The sequence below is a fragment of the Peromyscus eremicus genome, chromosome 8b, assembly GCF_949786415.1.
Source record: "Peromyscus eremicus chromosome 8b, PerEre_H2_v1, whole genome shotgun sequence".
NCBI lineage: Eukaryota > Metazoa > Chordata > Mammalia > Rodentia > Cricetidae > Peromyscus > Peromyscus eremicus.
The window spans coordinates 33,930,876-33,953,020 of NC_081424.1; the positions used below are offsets into that span (position 1 = coordinate 33,930,876).

General features: G+C 45.2%; 1 protein-coding gene across 1 annotated transcript in view; it reads right to left on the reverse strand.

Moving 5' to 3' along the window:
- Positions 1-22,145, reverse strand: part of Slc2a12 (solute carrier family 2 member 12) — a 57,737-nt gene that overhangs the window by 30,457 nt on the left and 5,135 nt on the right. The window contains exon 2 of the mRNA XM_059272654.1: positions 6,533-7,873. Coding sequence (XP_059128637.1) covers positions 6,533-7,873 — 1,341 coding nt within the window. The remainder of the gene's footprint in view (positions 1-6,532; positions 7,874-22,145) is intronic.

Below are 22,145 nucleotides of genomic sequence, written 5' to 3' on the forward strand. Positions count from 1 at the left end.
CGGTAGAGAGAATGGAATGAGCCAAAGGAACCTGGACCTATAGACCTTAACCTGTGTGACCTCAGAATCTTTTGCAGATTCTTACTTCCTTTCCATAAAGAAAAAAAATTACTATCTTCTTTTCAGAAAGCAGTTGATTTCTCTGATACAGTATAAAGTCAGCATGCAAGGATGATGGGCAGGCATGAGCAAGAGCTGGAATGGAACTACTCAGATACTCTCAGTAATTTAATAAGAAGAAGGTAGGGCTAGCCAGGCGGTGGTGGCGCACGCCTTTAATCCCAGCACTGGGGAGGCAGAGCCAAGCAGATCTCTGCGAGTTCAAGGCCAGCCTGGTCTACAGAGCGAGATCCAGGACAGGCACCAAAACTACATGGAGAAACCCTGTCTGGAAACCCTCCCCCACCTCCCCCACCACCACCACCCCGCCCCCGCAAAAACAAAACAAAACAAAACAAAAACAAAAAAAAAAAAAAAAAAAAAAACCATAGGGCTGTGGCAGGATGGCAGAAATAGGAAAAAAAAAATCAATAAATACAAGATCCGTTGTTGAGGGAAAGCCCAAGTATTTGGTCACTGACTGGACTAAGAAAAACCTCCAGAATCAACCCTGAGAGCTGGGCTGCAGGTGTGGCAACCCCGTGGAACAAAACGGGGAAGTGAAGGTGGACCCTGATGTAAGAGGAAAAAGAATTCAGCTTCGGCCTTGCCCTATTTGGCCGGTAGAGAAGCCCTGAAGTAGGAAAGTCTCACACCCATGGGGACAATATGGAACAGGAAGCCATGAGTGACCAGAGAACTGGAGATAAGTGAGACCCGAGAGATAATTAACAACCCGAGAAAGCAAACACAAACACCTTTACAGTGCATTAGTCAAGAACATCTCTTGGTTTTCTAGCTAAAGAAATGAAAGCCATGATATATTAATAAAATAACCTCACCTTGTTTTATAAAAATGGATAGAATGAAGGCTAGTCATACATATTGATAATTACATCTTGGTTATTTTTTAAAATGTCTCTCAAACCAAAAGATTAAATTCAAGATCCTTAACCTTTTGAAATACATTTTTCTATATTCACATGTATTCTCTTTTAGTCCATAGATTATATTATGGTAATTCTGTGCGGCAGCACTTTAGCTAAGATGGGACTACATTTCCCAGAATCCCTTTCCCACACAGTCCTGGGTGATAGTGTTCAGGAAGACAAATCTGCATGAGTTTGGAAGCACAAAGTAAAACCGCAGGCCAAGCTTGCTGGTTGGTGCAAGGCCCTCAATACCACGGTGGCTTAGCCTCCACGCCACATGACACCATGGGTCTCCTTATTGATAGTAGGAAACAGGAAATTTGGCCAGATCTGCTTTTAAAACTTCTCCGAGGCCAAAGCCAAGCACAGGAGAGACACAGTCATTTCTCTGCAGATGGCCAGTGTCCTCAGAGCTGATGTGGGAAGACATGAGAGCAGGCTACAGTTCCCTCCCACACATTCCGAGTTTACTATGGCAAGTTTGGTAGATTTAACTTCTGCCTACTCTGGTTTAAGCTTCTCTTCTGCCCTGCAGATATTCCGGGCCATGATTAAAAAAAAGAGACCACAGCCTTCCACAGATGTCTCCACCGGCTTCCCCTCCGGAGGCCCTGATTAAATCTTTTCCTTTCCCTCTCCCTAACCTTTGCTTCTTCAGCTTGGGTATGTGATGGTTCACTGGGTAAAGCATCTACAGTCCTGGTGTTCATAGGGTGAGATGCAAGGTGGAGGCAGGAGGGGAATGCCTACATGATCATGGGTCAGATGCCTTGCCATATGCAACAGCAAAATAACCAAGAGACTCCGTCTCCAAGAAAGTAGGTGAAGGCTGCCATCCAAGGGTGCCCTCTCACCTCTACAGGAATGCTGGGGCACACAAGGTCCAGCACTCACACACAAGAACGCAAGAGCACATGTGAATACATGCACACACACCATACACACACCACACACACACCACACACACACCACACACACACCACACACACACACCACACACACACCACACACATAGTGATAGGATGTACTAAAAAATTTCAATCTGCTCCTCACCCGGAGTGATCCCACTCTACTGCAGTTACCCACATGGCCATGGATGACCCTGGCCCCGCTCCACCTGACATTCCTTTAACTGGCTATACTGTGCACACTGTGCGTATTCTGAAGGGCTCACTAGCTTACTAGTAAAGGTTGGTGACACTGTTAAATGTGTCTCAGTATTTAAACAGTCATCATGGCAAAGGAGGAGCCTACAGCTTCACCAAACCCTATATTAGGCTCCCAGAGCCTGACCCTGGGCACCCCCATAGACCCAGAATTATGCAGCTCCAGCTGGTAAGTTAAAAAAGAAGGAGGAGGAGGAGGAGGAGGAGGAGGAGGAGAAGGAGGAACGTCTAGCTTGTTTATTATTATTTTGGTCTTTGCTATATCAGCTGACTTGAATTCTAACTGATGTACATGTTCAATATTTTCTGAAGTTCACTTATCCAAGTAAATGTATATCAAAGGCTTAAAAAAAATCATTATCCTTTTTTCCCCCTGGCAGCTTAGCCTTAAAAAAGGCACATACTTACCTACCTATAGCAGAACTTCAGAAGAGAGAGACTGTGTCTCGGGGCGGGGGTTGTATTAACAGCCCAATGAAGGGATGATAGACTATTTTTATTCACTCTTATTTCCAATGCCTCTTCAAAGAAGGGACTGAGCTAAAAATAATTGACTGCTGTGTCTGATTTTGGAGTGTCCCCTAAAGGCCTATGTGTTGAGAGCTTGCTTCTAGCCTACGGTGAAGTGCTGTTGGGAAGTGGTAGACCCTCTTAGGAAAGCCATTAAGCCTGAGCGGGTACACTGTTGAAGGAGATGTTAGGATCCTTGCTTCCTCCCTCCTTTCTGTTCATGTCAATGAAGAGAATTTCCTTCAGCTGTGCACTGTTGGTCCTGTTATGCACCGCCTCGCCATTGGCCCCATGGCAAAGGGACATGTGATCATAGATAGAAGACTCAGGCATCATGAGGCAAAAAAGAATCTTCCCTCTTTTTAAGTTGATCTCAGATAGTTAGTCATGGTGACAGAAAGCCATCTAATTCCTTAACATTTACTATCAAGACCAAGAAGAAACTGGATCCACCAGCTGAGGACCAAGCCCTTCCACATAGGAGCTACTGGAGGGGGCAGCCCTTCACATCCAATACCTAACACTAAGCTTAAAATGCATTTAAAATAAAAAGAGCAGAGTGCCCTTTAAGGGGACATAGAAGGTAACTAACAAGGGACTTTCTAATTGTTTCCAAAATCAAACTGGATTTCCTACGGAGGGGACCTCTGTTCTAACGCAATAAGATAGTAAGTGACATGCTAGGGTAGAGAATGTACTGCATTCGAAATGTCCCAAAATCGAGAGAGAAGGGTGACATGATGTTAAAAGACTCTACTGGTGAAAAGGTTTGTCCATGTCCTGAGTGGCTTGGGTCCCTGAACCTGGCTAGGGGCAGCAGAGAAATGAAGAAAAGACAGACACACAGACACATGGGCAACGAAGCGGGGACCAGAGTGGGACAGAGGTTCTGTAACCACTGGCAACCTGGAATCTCAGGGTGTTTGCTATGTATGGGATGTGGGGCAGGGGAGGGTTAGCTAGTCTCTGTAGGGGTCTCTGAAGGTGAGCAGTCCCAGGCTGTAACCATCAGGGAGGAAGAAGCTGCAGTTGCTAGGCATCGCACACACTCCTCAATGGTTCATAAACATGCATTCCCAGCCTTCTGAGGAAAGCTTTGCCTGGCCCAGATGGGTAATGGCTTAGACAGTTTACCATGGGCTGTTGGTAGCTGAGCCCAGGACAGGCTTTACTCATGTCATTCAGAACTTCACTCACTCAGGGCTTCCTCCACTCCCTATATAGGTTGGTTCCAAAAGTTCAAGATCAACGACTCTCTTATGATACTGTGTACCACAGCATCAACTCTTTGAACTGAAGAGGGTCTCTAAGTTAAAACCATGAGGGCATACCTGTTTTATGTTTTTTCTCAGATTCTAAGGTAACCCTTGATATTTCAAAGAATTGGATCAAAAAAATAGCTATATAAGAGAAACATTTTTTAGTTTCATGATGAACATAGAAGACAAAAGATTCTGGCAAAGAAAGCCAGTAGATCCATAACCATCATGTAATGTTTATCAGATGAACAAATCTCACTGTGCTTGCTTATATAGAAAAGAATTACAAACAAGGTCAAGTTGTTCTTTGGTATACGACAACACTCATACCTTATTCTCCTGTAGAATATGAAGCCTTTCTTGAAATAAAAATAAAAATAAAAATAAAAATGATGCTTCACCAACTGTCATTAGTTAAGGACCAGAGCCATCACAAAAGTATATCATGGGTGAACAACTTTCTGAAAACAAGCTATATATGTCTTAATAATCAGGATCAAGAATGAGACAGATTAATCAGAGGCTGGGGCATAGTAATATTTACTCTCTCTGCCCCTTCACAGCATATATGGGGAAATATACCTATGTGTGGTGGTATGTGTTCCCCAAAATATTGTGCACCCTAATAAACTTATCTGGGGTCAGAGAACAGAACAGCCAATAGACATAAAGGCCAGAAAATGGTGGCACACACACCTTTAATCCTAGCATTCCAGAGGCAGAGATCCTTCTGGATCTCTGTGAGTTCAAGGCCACACTGGGAACAGCCAGGCATGATAACAAGAGCCTTTAATCCCAGGAAGTAATGGCAGAAAGCAGAAAGGTATATAAGGTGTGAGGACCAGGAACTTAGGTTGGTTAAGCTTTTAGGCTTTTGAGCAGCACAGCTCAGCTGAGAGGCATCCAGTCTGAGGAAATAGGATCAGCTGAGGAATTGGCAAGGTGAGGTGGCTGTGGCTTGTTTTGCTTCTCTGGTCTTCCAGCATTCACCCCAATAACTAGCCTCTGGTTTGATTTTATTAATAAGACCATTTAAGATTCATGCTACACCTATGGTGCCAGAAGAATGCCTCCTCCTGGCTACCCAACCTAGTTATAACTACTTAGTCCTGAATTGCCTCAGCTGACTAGGCACAGTGCAGGATCTACCAGATCCATGCCTTCCTGTCTGGAATTTGAAAAAAAAAAAAAATCCTATCTCGAAACTGATATTTTGGAAATAGGTGTAAAACTTAAACAATGAGGCAATAGGATTTGGGGCAGGAGAGGCTAAGCAGCAAGTTCAAGAGCATTAATTGACGGAGATCAACAGGCCAACTCTACTGACTGATGTTAAGAGGCCAACACAGGAGCTGTACCATAGGCTAGTCCACCCGTCTCTTGGAGGATAAGAACAAGGTCTGGCCTGTTCATGACTGCTTCCCAGCATCGAGCATGGCTCCTGGTCAGTAAAAATCATGTCCCCTGACAGACATCACCTGACTACATAGTTAATGAGTTATCAGTGGATGGCGAGAGCATGCCTTCTTTCTAGACACTCGTCCACATGGTGCCGGAGACCAACATTCCCCCACAGAATCCCTTCTTCAACAGGGAGCCTATGCATGCCTCTTGGTCTGGGATTGTCAACAGTTCCCTTTACTAAAGAAGATTTATCACCTTGATCCTTATAGTTAGTTTCAAATTAACTCTACTAAATGGAGGCATTGAAGAAGGGTAGGAGGGAGGAGAAAGAGAGGAAGGCAAGGAGAGAGATGGGAGTCGGAGGATGATGGAATCGGAGATAGTGTTAGAGAAACACTACCCTTGATTTTAAGCATTTTTTTTCCTAGTGACCTGTACAAAAGACCCTCCACCACCTCCCTACAAAATGGTTGGGACTTCTTGTGAGTCAAAAGACTACAGAACCGAAACAAACTATCTTAGCTCTGAATTTGAACAGTCCAAGTCTAGAAAATGAAAGAAACTTGCAGGTAGGTCCCTGTAAGTTGTTAACTTGGGATTGTGTTGTATGAGACTAACTACACATTCATTCCCCCATTTAATAAAAGTGCATGCAATTCCCCCAGAACATTGCCCTAGTAAATAAAACTTACTCAAAGAAATAAATTCTTCTTCCCATCTCATAGTTTATTCCAGTAACCATTATTACTGGAATGCATCAATCATCGTATCTTTCAGAAAATCTAAACAATTAATTGTTTTTTCCTTCCACCCATAAAGAGATTCATGGAATACAATGTAACCTCAATAAAGTTGCATTCATAAAACAATGAATCTCTTCCCAGGTCTGATTCACCCCTGGTCAATTGTGCTAAAGTATGTTCCTGTGAGGAGAATAGTGATGAGTAACTAATGCTTTGAACAAATATGAGCTTTGTGCTTTTCAGAAGCAAGTATACACGAGGCACATTGCCTCCTGTGCAGAACATCAGGTACTGCTACCATGCTCATGTGCTTCCTGTGCTTACATGTGACAAGACTCTGAGTAGATTGCTCGAGCTGATTAAAGGCAGTGCAAAACAATCACCAAGGGAAAGAGCAAAGGAATAAACGAAGTACTTACTGGGTCCTAGGCCAATTGAAAAAGCAGCGACATAAACAAGCAAGCTGGCCAAGGACAACCATTTGTAAGCAGCTGGAACAACGGTAGGGTCTGTGACTATCTGGTGTTCCGTTTGGCTCAGTCCAGCATTTGGTAAAGATGTGAAGGTCAACTCCCCTTTCTGGTCCACGCCACTTCCCATGGGCATGAGTGAGCCCTTGCTGTGGGGAGTGACTCCTTTGAAGTGTTCCCCGAGGCTGCTGTTACTAGTTGACAGGTTCCCTGTTGCATAGAATACAGGCTCCTCTAGGGACTGGTTAAGAGGACTATGGCTTCTGCAGATATTGGTGAAGTTCACGTTGATGTTGAGATTCACGATGCCCATGGTCAACAGTGAAGCAGCCATCACGGAGGAGCCAATGCAGAGGAAAGTCTTGCTACCAACATGGTCCACAAGGAGGGTTGCGGGGATGGTGCTAACCACCTTGACCACTCCAACCCCAGTGGAGGCGAGGCTAGCTGCCTCATTGCTTTGGAAGCCAACAGACTTCAAGACAGTTGATGCATAGAATAGTATGTTTGGCTGGCCAGTGGTTTGTACAAAAAATACCAGTGTCAGACCTATCATGATTCGGGTCCTCATGTTGTCCTTGGAGCGAAACAGATCCCAGAAGGTATACTGATATTCATCTTTCAAGGAAGATTTGATCAAAGTAAGTTCTTCGGTGGTGTCTGAGATCATTCTTAACTTCCCGAGGACTTTGCCAGCAGCCTCCTCTTGTCCTTTCATTACCAGAAACCGAGGACTTGGAGGAAGAAAGTACATTGCCATGGCTTGCAAAAGCCCCAGGGGAATCACAAGACCAAACATATACTTCCAACCGTTGGAGACATTGGCAAATGCGTAGTTTGAAATGTAGGCAAAAAGGATGCCAATGACAATCATCAGCTCGTTCAGTGACACAAGGAGGCCTCTTCTGTGCTGGGGAGCAATCTCCGCAATGTACACACAAGTGGCAATGGAAGACAAAGAAATAGAAACCCCTACAGCAATGCGTCCCATGATCAGAACTGTGTAGGACAAACTCATTATCAAGACCAAGCTTCCGAGTCCGAGGAGACAGGAGGACAGGATGATGGTCAGCCTTCTTCCATACCTGTCAATCAGCACACCTCCAGTAAGGGAGGCCAGGAAAGCCCCAACGAGGAGGGAGCTCACAACCATCTCCTGCTCATGGCAGGTCAGGGCTAACAGGGTCCTGATCTGAAGAAGGGCTCCAGAGATGAGCCCAAGTTCGTAACCCACCAGGAGGCCGCTGATGGCCGCAGTGACAGAGGTCAGGAAGGTAAACATGCTGCAACCTGTAAGCAGAGAAAGGAAACCGTGAAATCAGTTCGGGGAGGTTATTCCAAACATGCCATATCCAAATGGAGACTTATGTTTGGGTCAGGCTTTCATAACGTTGACTTTAGACACACATACACACAATATACCATGGTAAAAATAATGCACTAGCCAAAAAGGATAATTAACAACAGAAGGAAAAATCTTTTTTTCTTTGTTGTTTAGGAATCATGGAGGTGTTTATGAAGTCCAGCTTCCCTCTGGCTAGGATGTTGGTATTGTTTTTAGTCAAGAGTAAGTAGTTGCAAGATAAGCAGATGATAAAGACTGAACAGAAAGGTTCCAGGTACTGTGTGCCTTTGGCACTGGATTAGATGTCCTGATAACCTGCTTGTCCCAGCCCAACCCAGTTCTCGAAAGACAACCCTCTGAGGGCAGATAGGAGGGAAGGGCCTCTAGAAGGAGGTGTGGTTTCCTGGCTCTGTGGAGCCCCCCCAGTCTCTTGCCTTTCATCCCTCAGTGGCCACCGTCAGGCTGTTCTTGGCCTTTGCCAGTGCTCATGGGCGTCTTGGAAAAAAGGGCAGAGGTGGGAGAAGGAGGTGTATAAATGCTTGAACAAAGTCAAGGCTGTGTTAGAAATAAGGAAGGAAAAAATGGGTGGAGGGCATGCAGCCCACAATGCCTGTTGCTCATGAGAGGAAGGAGGAAGGTGGAACGCAACAGACAGGAACAAAGGGGAGTTGAAATTCTTTTTTAATGTAAAATCCTAGAGAAAAGGGGAAAAAGTGAACAGTTATTACTTTTCAGCAACAGGTATGCAGATATAGATATATGTATAAATACACACACACACACACACACACACACACACACACGATCTTGTAATGTGACAAGACCAAACAGGATAAAACAGGAAGTGGTGGCTGGGGTTATATATAGTGACAGCCATTTCTAGGACAGGACAGAGAAGCTCTTGTCATGTCTCAGGAACAGTAAGAAGGAGAGCACACAGTGTGTGTGTGCTGCAATATGAGCCTGCCAGTAGGGGAAGGCAGAGAGTTTAGATAGGCACAGAGGAAGCACCTATCTAAAGTGTAGGGTAAAACCATGGGGAGACCTTTCATTGCGTTCCAAGTATCATGGGGCTGCATACCCACTGAGTAAGTCAGAAAGCATGGGCACCACAGCTTTCTTGGTTTGGGAGATGCTAATGCTTTGGCAGGGAGACTAGGTCTCCAATGACCACGACTGGTCACTGGTCCCAAGGACATCATAGACAAGAGACGATGTTAGCTCGGATTTGAGTGCTCAGGTAGAACTGGAGACAAGTAAACAAATACAAGACTCCCTGTCAAGCCAAACAAGTGCCCATGACTGTAATTTCTCATGAATCGGAGGTGGACTAAACAAGTGGGTTGGCACCTCAAGTGGCCCTTTGGTTGAACAACAGTTCAGTGGATGCTTCTACAATACTCAATATACATAGGCAAGTTTGTATAGTCTGCCTGGTGCAACATACCCTTCTAGGAAAGGTCAGGAATAGAACCGTTTGTACGTAGTAACAAGAGACAGGAACATCAGAAGATTCATTTTGGACTTACTAAAATGTTTTCTTCATTTCCCGTGTAAGATAAAAATGTCCAAAAGGAGCCAGGCAATGGTGGCGCATGCCTTTAACCCCAGTACTCGGGAGACAGAGGCAGGTGGATCTCTGTGAGTTCGAGGCCAGCCTGGTCTACAGAGTGAGTTCCAGGAAAAGGCACAAAGCTACACAGAGAAACCTTGTCTTGAAAAAACAAACAAAAATGTCCAAGAAGGAAACTGAGTACCTGTAGATCTGAAGCACCCGGGGCAGATCAAGGCTGGAGAGCTTAGCAAATGTGGTGTTTAAAAGCACGGGAATGGGTGAGATCACTTAGGAAGACAGAATACAGGAAAAGAGGCAGGGCTGAGACGGGGGACCTTGAGACCTCCGATACAAGGGCCAGAAACAAGTGTGGAAAAGCAGTAGAACTGAGCTGGGCAGGCTGGGAACAAGTGCGTGGGCACAGCTCGCACAGGCTGAGGGAAGGCCATTTAACTCTGCCTGGGTTTGGAAGGGTGCCATTTTCAAAAAGCTACTCAACCTGGGCACAGTGTTGCGTGCATTTAATCCCAGCACTCAGGAGGCAAAAGCAGGCAGATCTCTTGTGAGTTCAAGGCCAGCCTGGTCTAGTTAGCTAGGGCTGCATAGTGGAACCTTGTCTCAAATGACAAGGTTTTATTTGTCAACAAATAAAAACAGATGAAAACAAAACAAAAACAAAAACAAGCAAACAACAACAACAAAAAAAACCAAAAAAACGAAAAACTGTTCAGCTCTCCTGAAATAAACAGGTCAGTTTGAAGGGATCCAGTTACTTTACATCACAAACAGCCAAGGTGTTCTCCACCGCCAGGAATTGAGTGGAATATTTGAAGTGGACAACTAAAAGTCAGTTAAATAAATGGAGGCTGGTGTTGGAAGTCAGTTAGTAGCATGCTTGCCTAGCATGCTCAAAGCCCACGGTTCAATCCCCAGCACCTCATAAAAACTGAGTTTGGTGCACATGCCTATAATCCTAGCACTCTGGAGGTATAGGCAAGATGATCAGAAGGTCAAGGTCATCCTTGGCTACATAGAGAATTCAAAGTCTGCCTGGGCTACAAAGATTACGTGTATAAATAATAAACAAATAAAGCCATGAATAGTAAGATGAGAGAATAAGAATAAAATAATCCACATCAAATAAAGCTGACTTAAAAGGATCAAGCCATTAGACTAAAACTGAATCAGTAATTCATCTAATCAGAAGATAACTATCAAGCACCATTACTTAGTAGGCACTTTTCTAGGTGCCAAAATACATACAAATACACACACACACACACACACACACACACACACACACACACACAGACGAGTGAAATAAAACAAATATGGTCTTAGCCTTCAAGAAATTTAACCACCTGGCGACATTTCTCTTATTTATTATGTTTGTTTTGTTTTACTATCTACAAAATGACTTAGCCTCTTTCATGTCCTCAGTTTCCCCACACATCTTTCTCCCAGATGGTCTTAAACATTCCATCAGCAAACTTCTCTACTGCAAAGAGAATCAGGTGAAATCCTCATATTGGATAAGTATGGTATGCTCTGTGTGTGAGTGTGTGTGTGTGTGTGTGTGTGTGTGTGTGTGTGTGTGTGTTAGGAAGTGTCGTATGTGCAAATGTTAAGAACAGAGGACTACTTTGGGGAGTCAGTTCTCCCCTTCCATCTTGAGATATGGGGATCAAACTCAGGCATCTGGGTTGTGTGGCAAGTGCTTTTCCCTGCTGAGGTGTCTTGCCAGCCCAAGAACATTCTATTATCCACGCTTCCTTTTGCCATTACTGATTTTAGCTACGCTTGCTATGTGGACTTGTGGATGCATGTGTTTGTCAACTGGTAACTGGCCTTGGATGTTCTGATGGAAGCGACTGGTAATCCTGGAGAATGAAACCTGGGAGGCAGCAAAAAGGGTGTTCGCAGTGACTAGGGTAGCCAGGGACAAGGAGGATGTAGTGAAATTGACAGCTGAAACAACTTAGGGGACAGATTGTCGCTGCCACTGTCCCCTTCCCTGCTTTCCCTTTTGGTAGATGGGAAAGAGAGTTTTCCTACAAGCGGGACTTGTGCTGAGTCAAGATCCCCCTCCTTTGATGAGAGATCTGCAGGGGATGGAGAGGGCGGCAGCTTTGTGTGGTCTGGCCTGGGAAGAACTCCTTACAAAAGAGGGGCCTGGCTCCTGCTGCTACTTTCTGCACTTAGATCATTTGTCTCTTCCCTTAGCCAGGGCACAAAATACTGTGAAATGGGGATATGTGCAGAGAGAGGGTCTGGAAGCCATCCCGGTTTGCCAACGTCCTTGAGACCTGGAACACTGAGTATAACTGTTCAGGGAATGATGATAGCAAGTCTCTATGAATTGTTGAAACATTTTACTTTAACCTGTGTACATCACAGCATATTAGTCTCTCACCGTCCATCTTTCTATTTTATCTATCTCTGGCCAATTTGCCATTAAAAGGATAAAACCTTGCAGTAGGATGTTCTATGGCCTCAGCCCTGTGCAGGGGAGAGCTTCTAAGGGTGGTAAGAATTAGGGACTTAGTTGTTGAAAATCTGAATTGTCCCTACCGTGTGCTTCAAGGAGCACTAGTCCAAACTATTATCTTCACCTTACCGCTGAGACTTATGACAACTAACATTCCAGTTCAATCCTGAGGCTGTCCCATTGGGTTTGGAATACTAGTTCAGTGTACAACACTTCCAAGATGGCCACCAGTGACTTCTCAAGACTTCCAGCAGAGAACATTTCCTGGTACTGCTTCCTCACATAAAATCATGAAGAGAGACACAGAGTGGCCTCTCCTTGGGCCTACTTTTGGCTGATGATGATGCTAAGGAACAAAATGTTATCCTATAGATGCCAGGAAGTAGACAGAACTTTGCGAGAGCTCTGGCCGTGAACAGAGCGAAATTGGATGTAGCCTGAGGTGATGGCAGGAGACAACGTCTGTGTTTGTCAAAACACAAATGGAAGAGTTTGGGGGCAGCTGGATGGTTTGAGAAGTAGCCAGGACTAGAGCAGAGAAGAAGACCCCAAATTAATGCAAAAACAAAACCTCAACAACAACAACAAAGGCTGACAGCCTCCCAAAGCATTTTGTCACAGCCCTGCTTCCCCATTCCCTCCCCGCAACCCCACAGGCTGTTGGGTTATGCTTGTCCCTGTATCTTCTGGCTACTTTGCTGGAAGGCCTGCACCTGCATTGGCAAAGTCTTGGTGCCTTTTGATGCAGGGAGGAGTCCTTACCAAGGTGATATGAAGATGTGGACACAATCAAGAAGTTGTATGCAAAGCCACGAGGGGGGTGGAGACACGGGGGGGGCAGCGGGGGGGGGGATAGGGGGGCAGGGGGCGGGGCCACACAGAGCCACTGGGCAGGGGACAGCGGCTCTGGCTGCCACCATAATAGCCACACTGTCTCTGCTCACGGTGAGTCACATGAACCCATGACTGTAGCCCACACTCAACACGGGATGCTCCATTTTCCACAATATTTGAGTTTCTGCCAGCTCTCCTCTTCCCTCTCTTCCCCAGATGCCAATCCCGGCGCATGTACATAATGGGCACACAATAGCTACTTGCCACCTCACTAAATCCCACCGAGGGCTGAAAAGCCGGCACACACAGGTTTCCTTGGCAAGCAGCCAGGTGATTATACAGCTTGACCAACTGTGAAAGCGTCTCAGATGTAAGGAACCCTCCTCCGTGCATTGTTCCAGAAAAATTTGCAGTTGCCCCTCAAGCGGCCTGACCATTGTGTTCACCGCTCGGCGCTCGCCCTGGGTGCCTTTGATCCCAACTCATCTTTCAACGGCCACCTCCCCTTGGAGGACCCTCTTTAGTGCTGCCGCTACCCTGCTTAGCTGCATTCTGCCGGCTCGTGCAGCCCCTCTGTGCAAAGATCTCTCCGCGGGCCTGTCTCACGAGAGACTCTGGTTCCTGGACCGAATCACCCTCGCGTTGAGGCTGAAACGTTAACTTGAGAGCCAAGCTCTGTGCTCCACGCTTCTCTAGTCTCACTCCTAATCTTCTGCACCCGGTAAGATGATCAGGGTTTGTTGATACTGAGTAGAAACAGCACGGCAGAGTGCTCTACCTCCATTTTCCCCTCCACACAGCAGCATTATATACTGCTCACATGCAGAGCGCTATAATTACATACGTGCTTGCTATTTGACTAGCACACGGCCAGCATTTCCAAAACATTTCAGAACAATTATTAGCTTGTTAATATCACACCACGGCGGTGACTACAAAGTCTTGGGTGTATCTGTATTTCAGTAACATCAGCCTTGTGTGGGGGCCTGTCCTGTGTGACTGCCGGCCTGCTCACACTCACGGCTAGCAGTTCCCTTTCAGGGTCCAGGCTTTCAAATTCTACATCACTCTCCAAGTGCCAAATTCTCCGGCCCAGTTATACGCCATTTACTGTTTCCAGAAACGTCTACATTCCTTCCCAGACCTGTGCGGCTCTTCACGCCACACCACCCTTCACAAACCCACCAGCGTTCTTCATCTTCTCTCTGTGTTCCAGGAAATCTTATTCATCTCGGAGGGTGTAGCTCAACTATCTCCACTTCTTCAGAAGCTCCCAGACTTCCCTTCTTTGGTTAACGTCAACCGTGAATCTGCAGCCTAGAGTGCCCAGATGACAGGTAGTCATGTGTGTGGCCTTAGGCCAGAAACACTGACAGCATGAGGGTGCACAGCACTGACATAGAGGCCCTAGGATGGCTCACAATGGAGGGAGGCTGGCTTAGCCGGAAGACTCTGGCACATGAACTCCCAGAGGCTGAGTGTACACAAGCTTTTAGAGACCACTTCCATGGAGACCCGTAGTGTAGAGTTCCTAAGCCCCAAGATGCTGCTGCTTTGGGGTCCTGTGATGGGTGGTGGTCCTGTGGCGGTACATATTGGACACTAGCTTTTGTCTAACTCCTACAGGCCTTCTCCTCCTCTACACCTCTAATTGTCCCTCCTTTAGCGCACAGCAAAACCCAGACCAACGGAAACTTGACCTCCTTCGACAGCTACCGTAGCTTGACTTTCCCAGGAAGGAGGAGAGAAACATCACTTGCTTGCTTTTTCATTCTTCCAACCCCAGGTTTGACCTGGTGGTACATTCACGGGTATCCTTTCTGGAAACGAATATTCTCTCTATTCTCTTGATTGGCAATTGTATCTTAGTACCTGCCTACATTTGGATTTACTGTGGTATTGACTATTCCATCCACTATGGCTGGAAGTGTGACTTTCTTTCTTTCTTCTCCCCGCTCTCCTTTCCTTCCTTCTACAGCTTCATCAGGATAAGCCTAGATGTTTGCTTTTTTGAAAATTTCCACGTACTTGGTGAGTCCTTTTGCTCAGAAAACAGTGCTTCTATTATATTCCTGCCATATTAGTTATATATTAATTACACATGCTCTTATTTTCTTCCATATCTATCTTTGTGACCCTTTTACCTGTCTCCTTTAATAGTTTTCTTCTACCACATCATGGATTCAGAAAATCAGTCTTCCGTGTGGCTTTATTCTTTCCGCTCTCTACATGCCTCGTGATGGCCAATTCTCACCTCAGGTCTCACCAGCTCTGTCTTCACCTCTGCCCACTCATCCTCATCAGGTGTTGCCATGGTTTACGTGTTGATAGTCCCTTAAATGTCTGCATGTTGGAGACTTGACGCCAGCGCAGTAATGCAGGAGGTGGTTATTCCAGTGTCAGGTCCTTAGGTCACAAGGAACCTTGCCAATGTGAGGGAATACTGATATTGTAGAATGGGTGGGGTTTTTTGTTTTGGTTTGGGTTTTTTTCTCTCTCTTTCTTCCTTTCTTCATTTTTTTGTTTTGTTTTGTTTTTGTTTTTTGAGACAGGGTTTCTCTGTGTAGTTTTGGTCCCTGTCCTGGATCTCCCTCTGTAGACCAGGCTGGCCTTGAACTCACAGAGATCCCCCTGGCTCTGCCTCCCAAGTGCTGGGATTAAAGGTGTGCGCCACCACCGCCCGGCTCCTTTCTTCATTTTTTTAAAGATAGGGTCTCACATAGCCCAGGCTGGCTTCAAACTTAGTTTGTAGCTAAGGATAACCTTGAACTCCTGGATCCTCTTGCTTCCATGTATCAAATGCTGGGCTTACAGGCATGCACCACCACGCACAACTCCTGGGTGAGCTTTGGTGTGAGCAAGTTCTTAAACATGCCTGATCCTGACCCTGTGTTTCTTTTTGACTTTCCAATTTGTTATAAGATTTTTTTTTTCCATATCACATGTGCTCCCAACATTATAACCTTTGGATCCCCACAACTGGCCAGACTAAGGGAGGTCCTCAGCCTTGGACTTCCAGCCTCTAAAAACATAACCTAAATAAACAAAGCTACCCTGCCTCAGATATTTAGTAATAGTTAAATAGCCACCTAGTAAAGGTTGTCCATTAATTTTTTAATAATTCATTGTTATAAAAATTACTTTGAAAGGGGCTGGAGAGATGGCTCAGCAGTTAAGAGCACTGACTGCTCTTCCAGAGGACCTGGGTTCAATTCCCAGCACCCACATGGTAGCTCACAACTGTAACTTCAATTCCAGGGTACCTGATACCCTCACACAGACATACACATAGTCAAAACACCAATGCACATAAAATAAAAATTTTAAAAATTATTTTTAAAAATTATTTGAAGAACAAAAGTAGATTTCTAAAATTTGTTTCTGGTAAAAGTGAGGGAAAAAAAAACAAACTTCATTCTTCTCTATTGTATTTGGAATGTACTGGCCAATTACCAGATTTTCTGAGGGTTTTTTTTATTATTTTTTAATTCATGAGCCAGTCATGCTGCCTTTTACTATAAGAACACTGAGACCTGAAAACCTGGGGCTTAACACATCAAGGAATTTATTTCAATTCCAAATGTTGTCAATGAAGATGCCTCTGTTGGGTTTGGCGTCTCCAGTGATTTCCTTGGCTTTCCTCTGCCTCCCCTGACTCTCTCCCTGCCTCCCCCTGCCTCCCCTGACTCTCTCCCTGCTTCCCCCTGCCTCCCCTGACTCTCTCTCCCTGCTTCCCCTGTCTCCCCCTGCCTCCCCTGCCGCCCCCGCCTCCCCTGACTCTCTCCCTGCTTCCCCCTGCCTCCCCTGACTCCCTCCCCCTGCCTCTCCCTCCCTTCCTTTGCCTTCCTTCTGCCTTCCTCTGCCTCCCCTGCCTCCCCCTGCTTCCCCCTCCCTGCCTATCTTAAAGCACAGATGTTCTCTCCAGCCCCAGCCAAACTTGAGGAAGTTCTGAAAATCACAGCGATGGAAAAGTGCAGAGAGAATTAATGACAAGAGAGCAGTGTAGGCAGAAGAGCTGGGCCATGGGAAGAAGAGCTGGGCTGTGGAGCAGAAGCTTGGAGAAGTCAGTTCCTGTGGACCATGGAGACATGCAGTGGGACCTCGAGGACTCTAACATGTCACTCCCTGGTCTCACATTAGTGTCACGCCTGGTCTCAGACAGTGTCACATCTTCATGTTACTCAGTATGGCACCTTACTCACTGACAGCTAGGTCTGGTTTCCAATGCTCCAGCCACTTTGCCTGTGTTTCCGTGTCTACACGGATTTTCAATAGATGGTTAAGAGGAATAGAAACATCCCCACAGCCGTCCTGCCTAGCCACCCCTGATGTTTCTAGATGAAACTTCTCAGCATGTGGGAACTGTGGTAAGATGTGGACATTTGAAAGTCCATACTGTCTTACAAAGAATTCCCATGAGGGACTAGTTAACAGTTTTGTTTTTTGTTTTTTTTTAAATAGTAACGTACCTTTTGTTTTACAAAATTTCAAATGTGTGGACATAGGGTGGAATTTGTTTGACTCACATACATAGGAGTGACCTTCTGTCACTGCGTTTTCCAATTAATAAATATAAAACCACAAAGAAATCATATGAGAATTTGAAGTTGTTTTTCTATTTAAAAATGGTTGAAAAATCGCCCTCTTGTGGGCTTTGTTGTCTTATTCGTTTTTTGTTTTTTGAGAGGTTGGGGTCTCAGGTAGCCCACAAGGATAACCTGATATTAAATTCCTGATATTCCTGCCTTTACCTCCCATGTGTTGCTGGGACCATGAAAGTGCACCACACCTGGCTCCTTTTGTGCTTTGTAAATCCTTAAACATGGGAAGAACATAAATGATATTGTAAATCCTATAATGGGAGTAATTTTAGAGAGAGGGAGATCTTTTTTAAAATTTAGGCCTGGGTGGTCACATAGGCCTCGAGAGAGCTAGCTGCTCATGGGGAATTCTGCCAACGGACAGATGGGCCAGGGAGACAAAGAGAGAAAGGACCCAGATACTTCATATGAGAAGGGAAAATCTGGAGAGAGAAACAGGGAGGCATCAATAAAGAAGGGCTAAAAGTGCAAGACATAGGAGCAGTGGTAGAAAAGGCTAGAACAGGTTGTCAGGTCGCAGGGACTTATGGGAAGAGAAGCCAAGGGTACAATTTGGTGAGGGACCTGAAGATTTTAAAAAACCAAGTTTGCAATAAATTCCCTGTGGTGGCTGTGGCAAGAGAGTTTTAAGAATGTGCCTACATAATAGTCTGCTGAGCTCATCAGTCAATTTCTGAAGAGCCTATGTGGCTGGGATTTGAGAACCGGGAAGGGAAAGGCTACAGTGTTCTTATAAGCTATAGCGGGGATCAGACCAAAGTTCTGCAGCTGTAAGGGAAGGGCGCCAATCCAGGGAAAACAGAAAGTTGGGGCAGGAGGGGTCAGAAAAGTCACAAGTCCCGCAGAGACTGTGTGCCTGAGCGCTGGAGGCTGGAGGAGGTAACCACGGGGGGTGGGGGGGGGTGGGGGAGGGGTGGGTAAGGGGGGTGGGGGGGGGCGGGGGTTGAGCCTAGCTTGGCTTTCCTATTGAAAGCACGATGACCTGGGAGAGCTGGAGAATTTGAAGTCACTCCGGTGGGCTTTTCTAAACTGATGTAGGCTGTCTCTCTCAGGAGTTGCGCCTTTCTTGCTATACACCAAGTTCCCCTGCAGTCCCTGCCTGCAGCTCCAGATTTCTCTGCCGTCTTCTTTCCCTGCTCCAGACCTGCTGCTCCCATCCAACGGAAATCCTTGCCACTCCCTGAGTGTGCCATCTTCTATGATCCAGTTTTCTAGCTAACCTATTCTTTCCAGTTAGAAGGCTCTACAAACTATTGGCCTCAGTTTGCAGTTACACTTTTTAAAAATGTATACGTGTGTGCGCGTGTGTGTCTTGACATCAAGAGTCTCTGTTATTGTTCTCTACTTGTTTGGGGGACATGACCCCCATTCTTTATTGCTTCTGATTTGGAGCTCTAGACCAGGGCCTTGGACCTGGGCAGTTTTTAAATAATTAATAGAGTAACTTTTTGATCCATATGACAACTATACAGCATCCAACAAAAAAAAGAAATACATAGTCCCCCCTCCTTAAAAAAATTTTTTTGAAAAAAAAAGTAGAAAAAAGTGTATATACACACACACACACACACACACACACACACACACACACGTCACATCACAGAACCAAGTACTGTAGACAAATATATCACAAGAACATTTGTATATCTAACATCAAAGGACATCCTGGAAGGTATGCTATAACCTTCCAGGTCCACTGTCATACAGTCCCTAGTTGATCAGCATGATGTTAGGTAGTACCTGTCTTTAGTCACTTAGATTTTTATCTTTCAGATGAGTTGGTAAAAAGCTATCGGCAGGGGTACTGTGCTAGATCCTTTCATACCTTGAGGCATCATAGAGCGTGTCTCACACAGTACACGCTCAGTACATTTCTGAATGCAAATCCTCTTTTGTTGACTCTAACAAGCCCTTCTTTATTTATCCTGTGCATTGACCAATCACACGTAGACCATGTGTAGCCCTGACTTGTGCACAGAGGGTAGACAAAGCTCATCTTGATGGTCAGTACCACCAGCCTTGGTGACTCCAGTGAGCACCGAGTTTCCCAGGATACCACTGGTGACGATCCTTGTGCTATATATACAGCATCTCTGATAGTCATGCTATAATATAGAGAGGCATAATTCCTACCTGTTACGAATTATACAGAACTCTGCAAGCACTGTCAGTTGGCTCAGAGCTCTAATGGGTAAAACAGCATGTGTTATTTATGAGTTTATGATAGCTTTTATGCCTCTGCGTGTGTGCAGGCTTGTGAAGGGGGGAGTGTCCCAGGGGGTGCATGTAGAGGCCAGAAGACAAGCCCAGCTGTCATCCTCAGGAATGCCCTTCGTGATCAGGTCTCCTTAGCCTGGACCTCACATTTAGACTAGACTGGCAGGCTAGCAAACCTCAGAGACCCTCCACCTCCTCAGGGCTGGGATTATAAGTACATGCTACAGTACCTGGCATTTTTACATGAATGCTGGGAATTTAGCCCAGGTCCTCATTTTCCCCAGCCCAAGAACTTAAAATTTCATAAAGAAAAAAAAAAATGAACATGAAACTAAGGGAATTCTCCAAAATAGAATGCTGTCAAGTCTTGGATGAGCTTAACCCCCAGTTCCGGATTGAGCAGGTCAGGAAGCTGATAGAGTGCTGGTTGTATGATTGACTGATCAAGATTGGGGATTTTGTGGTTGAAGTCTCTGTGCTGCCCCCTGCTCTCCCTGTGACGTGGGTAGCAGGGCACTTTGCCTCTCCCTCCCAGGTCCCTGGGGCTCAGAAGTGGAGGGACAGGCTGGAATCAGCGAGCCCTATTAGTTAGTGGCTAGACGTTGACATGATCAGCAAGACTCTCTCTTCCTCCGTGACCTCGGTCACAGGGTGAAATCCTATGACTCAGTTGGTCATGCTGGGAGAGTGGCTGTTGGATGGCCGTATGTGGGGAGCGTCAGCTGTTCTTTGCCCAGTTTCGGTATGTGAAATGGGGTTCATCTCACTCCACTGGTCATTATGAGATTAGAAGGGATCTTGTGGGGGTTGGAGAGATGGCTCAGCGATTAAGAGCACCGACTGCTCTTCCAGAGGACCTAGGTTCAATTCCCCACATCCACATAGCAGCTCACAACTGTCTAACTCCAGTATCTAACACCCTCACACAGACATACATACAGGCAAGACACCAATAAAATAAAAATAAAAAAAATTAAAAATCGAGTTAGAAGAGACATTGTCATTGAAGTACTTGGCCCATGATACTCATTTCACAGAAGTCTTTTTAATCTGAATTGATGTAAAATGGAATCATGTGGTATTTGACAGGAGCTGCTCAAAAAAAAAAAAAAAAAAAACCTACAAAGGCTACTCCACACCTATCAAAACCTACTCTACACCTATCAAAGGACAAAGAACTCTTTCAGGCCTCAGATGGGAAACAGAGAGTGGATTTTTGGACCTCTGAGCCTGGTAACAGCAACCATGCCTACCAACCAAATCAGCTCTTGTGATGTGCTCTGTGCTACGGTAAGGAGCCTACACCTGCTGGAGCCTGGAGATTCGGCCAGTAATGAGTAGTAAACACAGGAAGGACATGAACATGCTGCACTCACTCACCAACCTGCAGACAGCCAAAATTACACTATAGAAAACTCCCGGAGTAAACCATTTGATGTATTCAACAACTCACAAGAGCAAAAGAGATCGAGGCGCAAGACAGTGAGAGACTGAGGGACAGACAACCACACAAGAGAAAGTTGGCACCAATCACAAAGTATGGACATCACATGGGTCTCATTCAAATAAAGCATACTTACTAAAATATCAAAAAAAAAAAAGTAAAACTTGAAACAGTTTCTTACATGATATCACAGGAAATAAAATGATGACTTATGTCCAGTATAATAACCATGCCTTTTCATAAATTTGTGAATTCCCTTGTTTTTAAAACCCACATGCCTGGATAATGGAGTTGCATCACAAAAAACCATTTTTTTCTATGATTTTTGTCTTGTGGGTTTCTTCAGTGTAGTTCCCATTGGAAATGAAATATTTTATTAGCGTGGGAATGCTCTCTTGCTGTGCAAATTGATCCTAATTACAACGTTTTCCCCCTCTATTCTTAAAAAATCTTACACATCTGAAGCTTAAGATGCTATTTCAAACACGCTTCCAAATCAGCTCGCCTCGCAGCTCCCAACTCCAAGGACCACAAAAGTGCGGAAACATTGTGTATGAAGTTATGTGGACATGGCCTATGGCCTGGGGCAGTGTCAAGAGCTGACTCACACACTTCTCAAGAGAAAACATCTTCCACAGTGGAGTGTGAAGTGAAATTGCATTTGTTTATCAAGGGAAAGAAATTCCTATAAGTTCAATAAAAGAACTGCACTTTTCTCCCTGACACTTTGAAAGAATTCTATAAAATGAGTCACTGTTCAAATATAATGGAACCTGCTGGCATTAGAATTACATCATAAGCTATTTAAGTCTTTTTTTTTTTTTTTTTTTTTTTTTTTTTTTTTTTTTTTTTTTTTCCGAGACACGGTTCTCTGTGTAGCTTTGCGCCTTTCCTGGAACTCACTCTGTAGACCAGGCTGGCCTCAAACTCACAGAGATCCGCCTGCCTCTGCCTCCCGAGTGCCGGGATTAAAGGCGTGCGCCACCACCGCCCGGCTCTATTTAAGTCTTAATGCTTTTGTACAAAGTACATAAGTAATTAGTATGTCATTGAGACATAGCCATTTAGCACACGTACA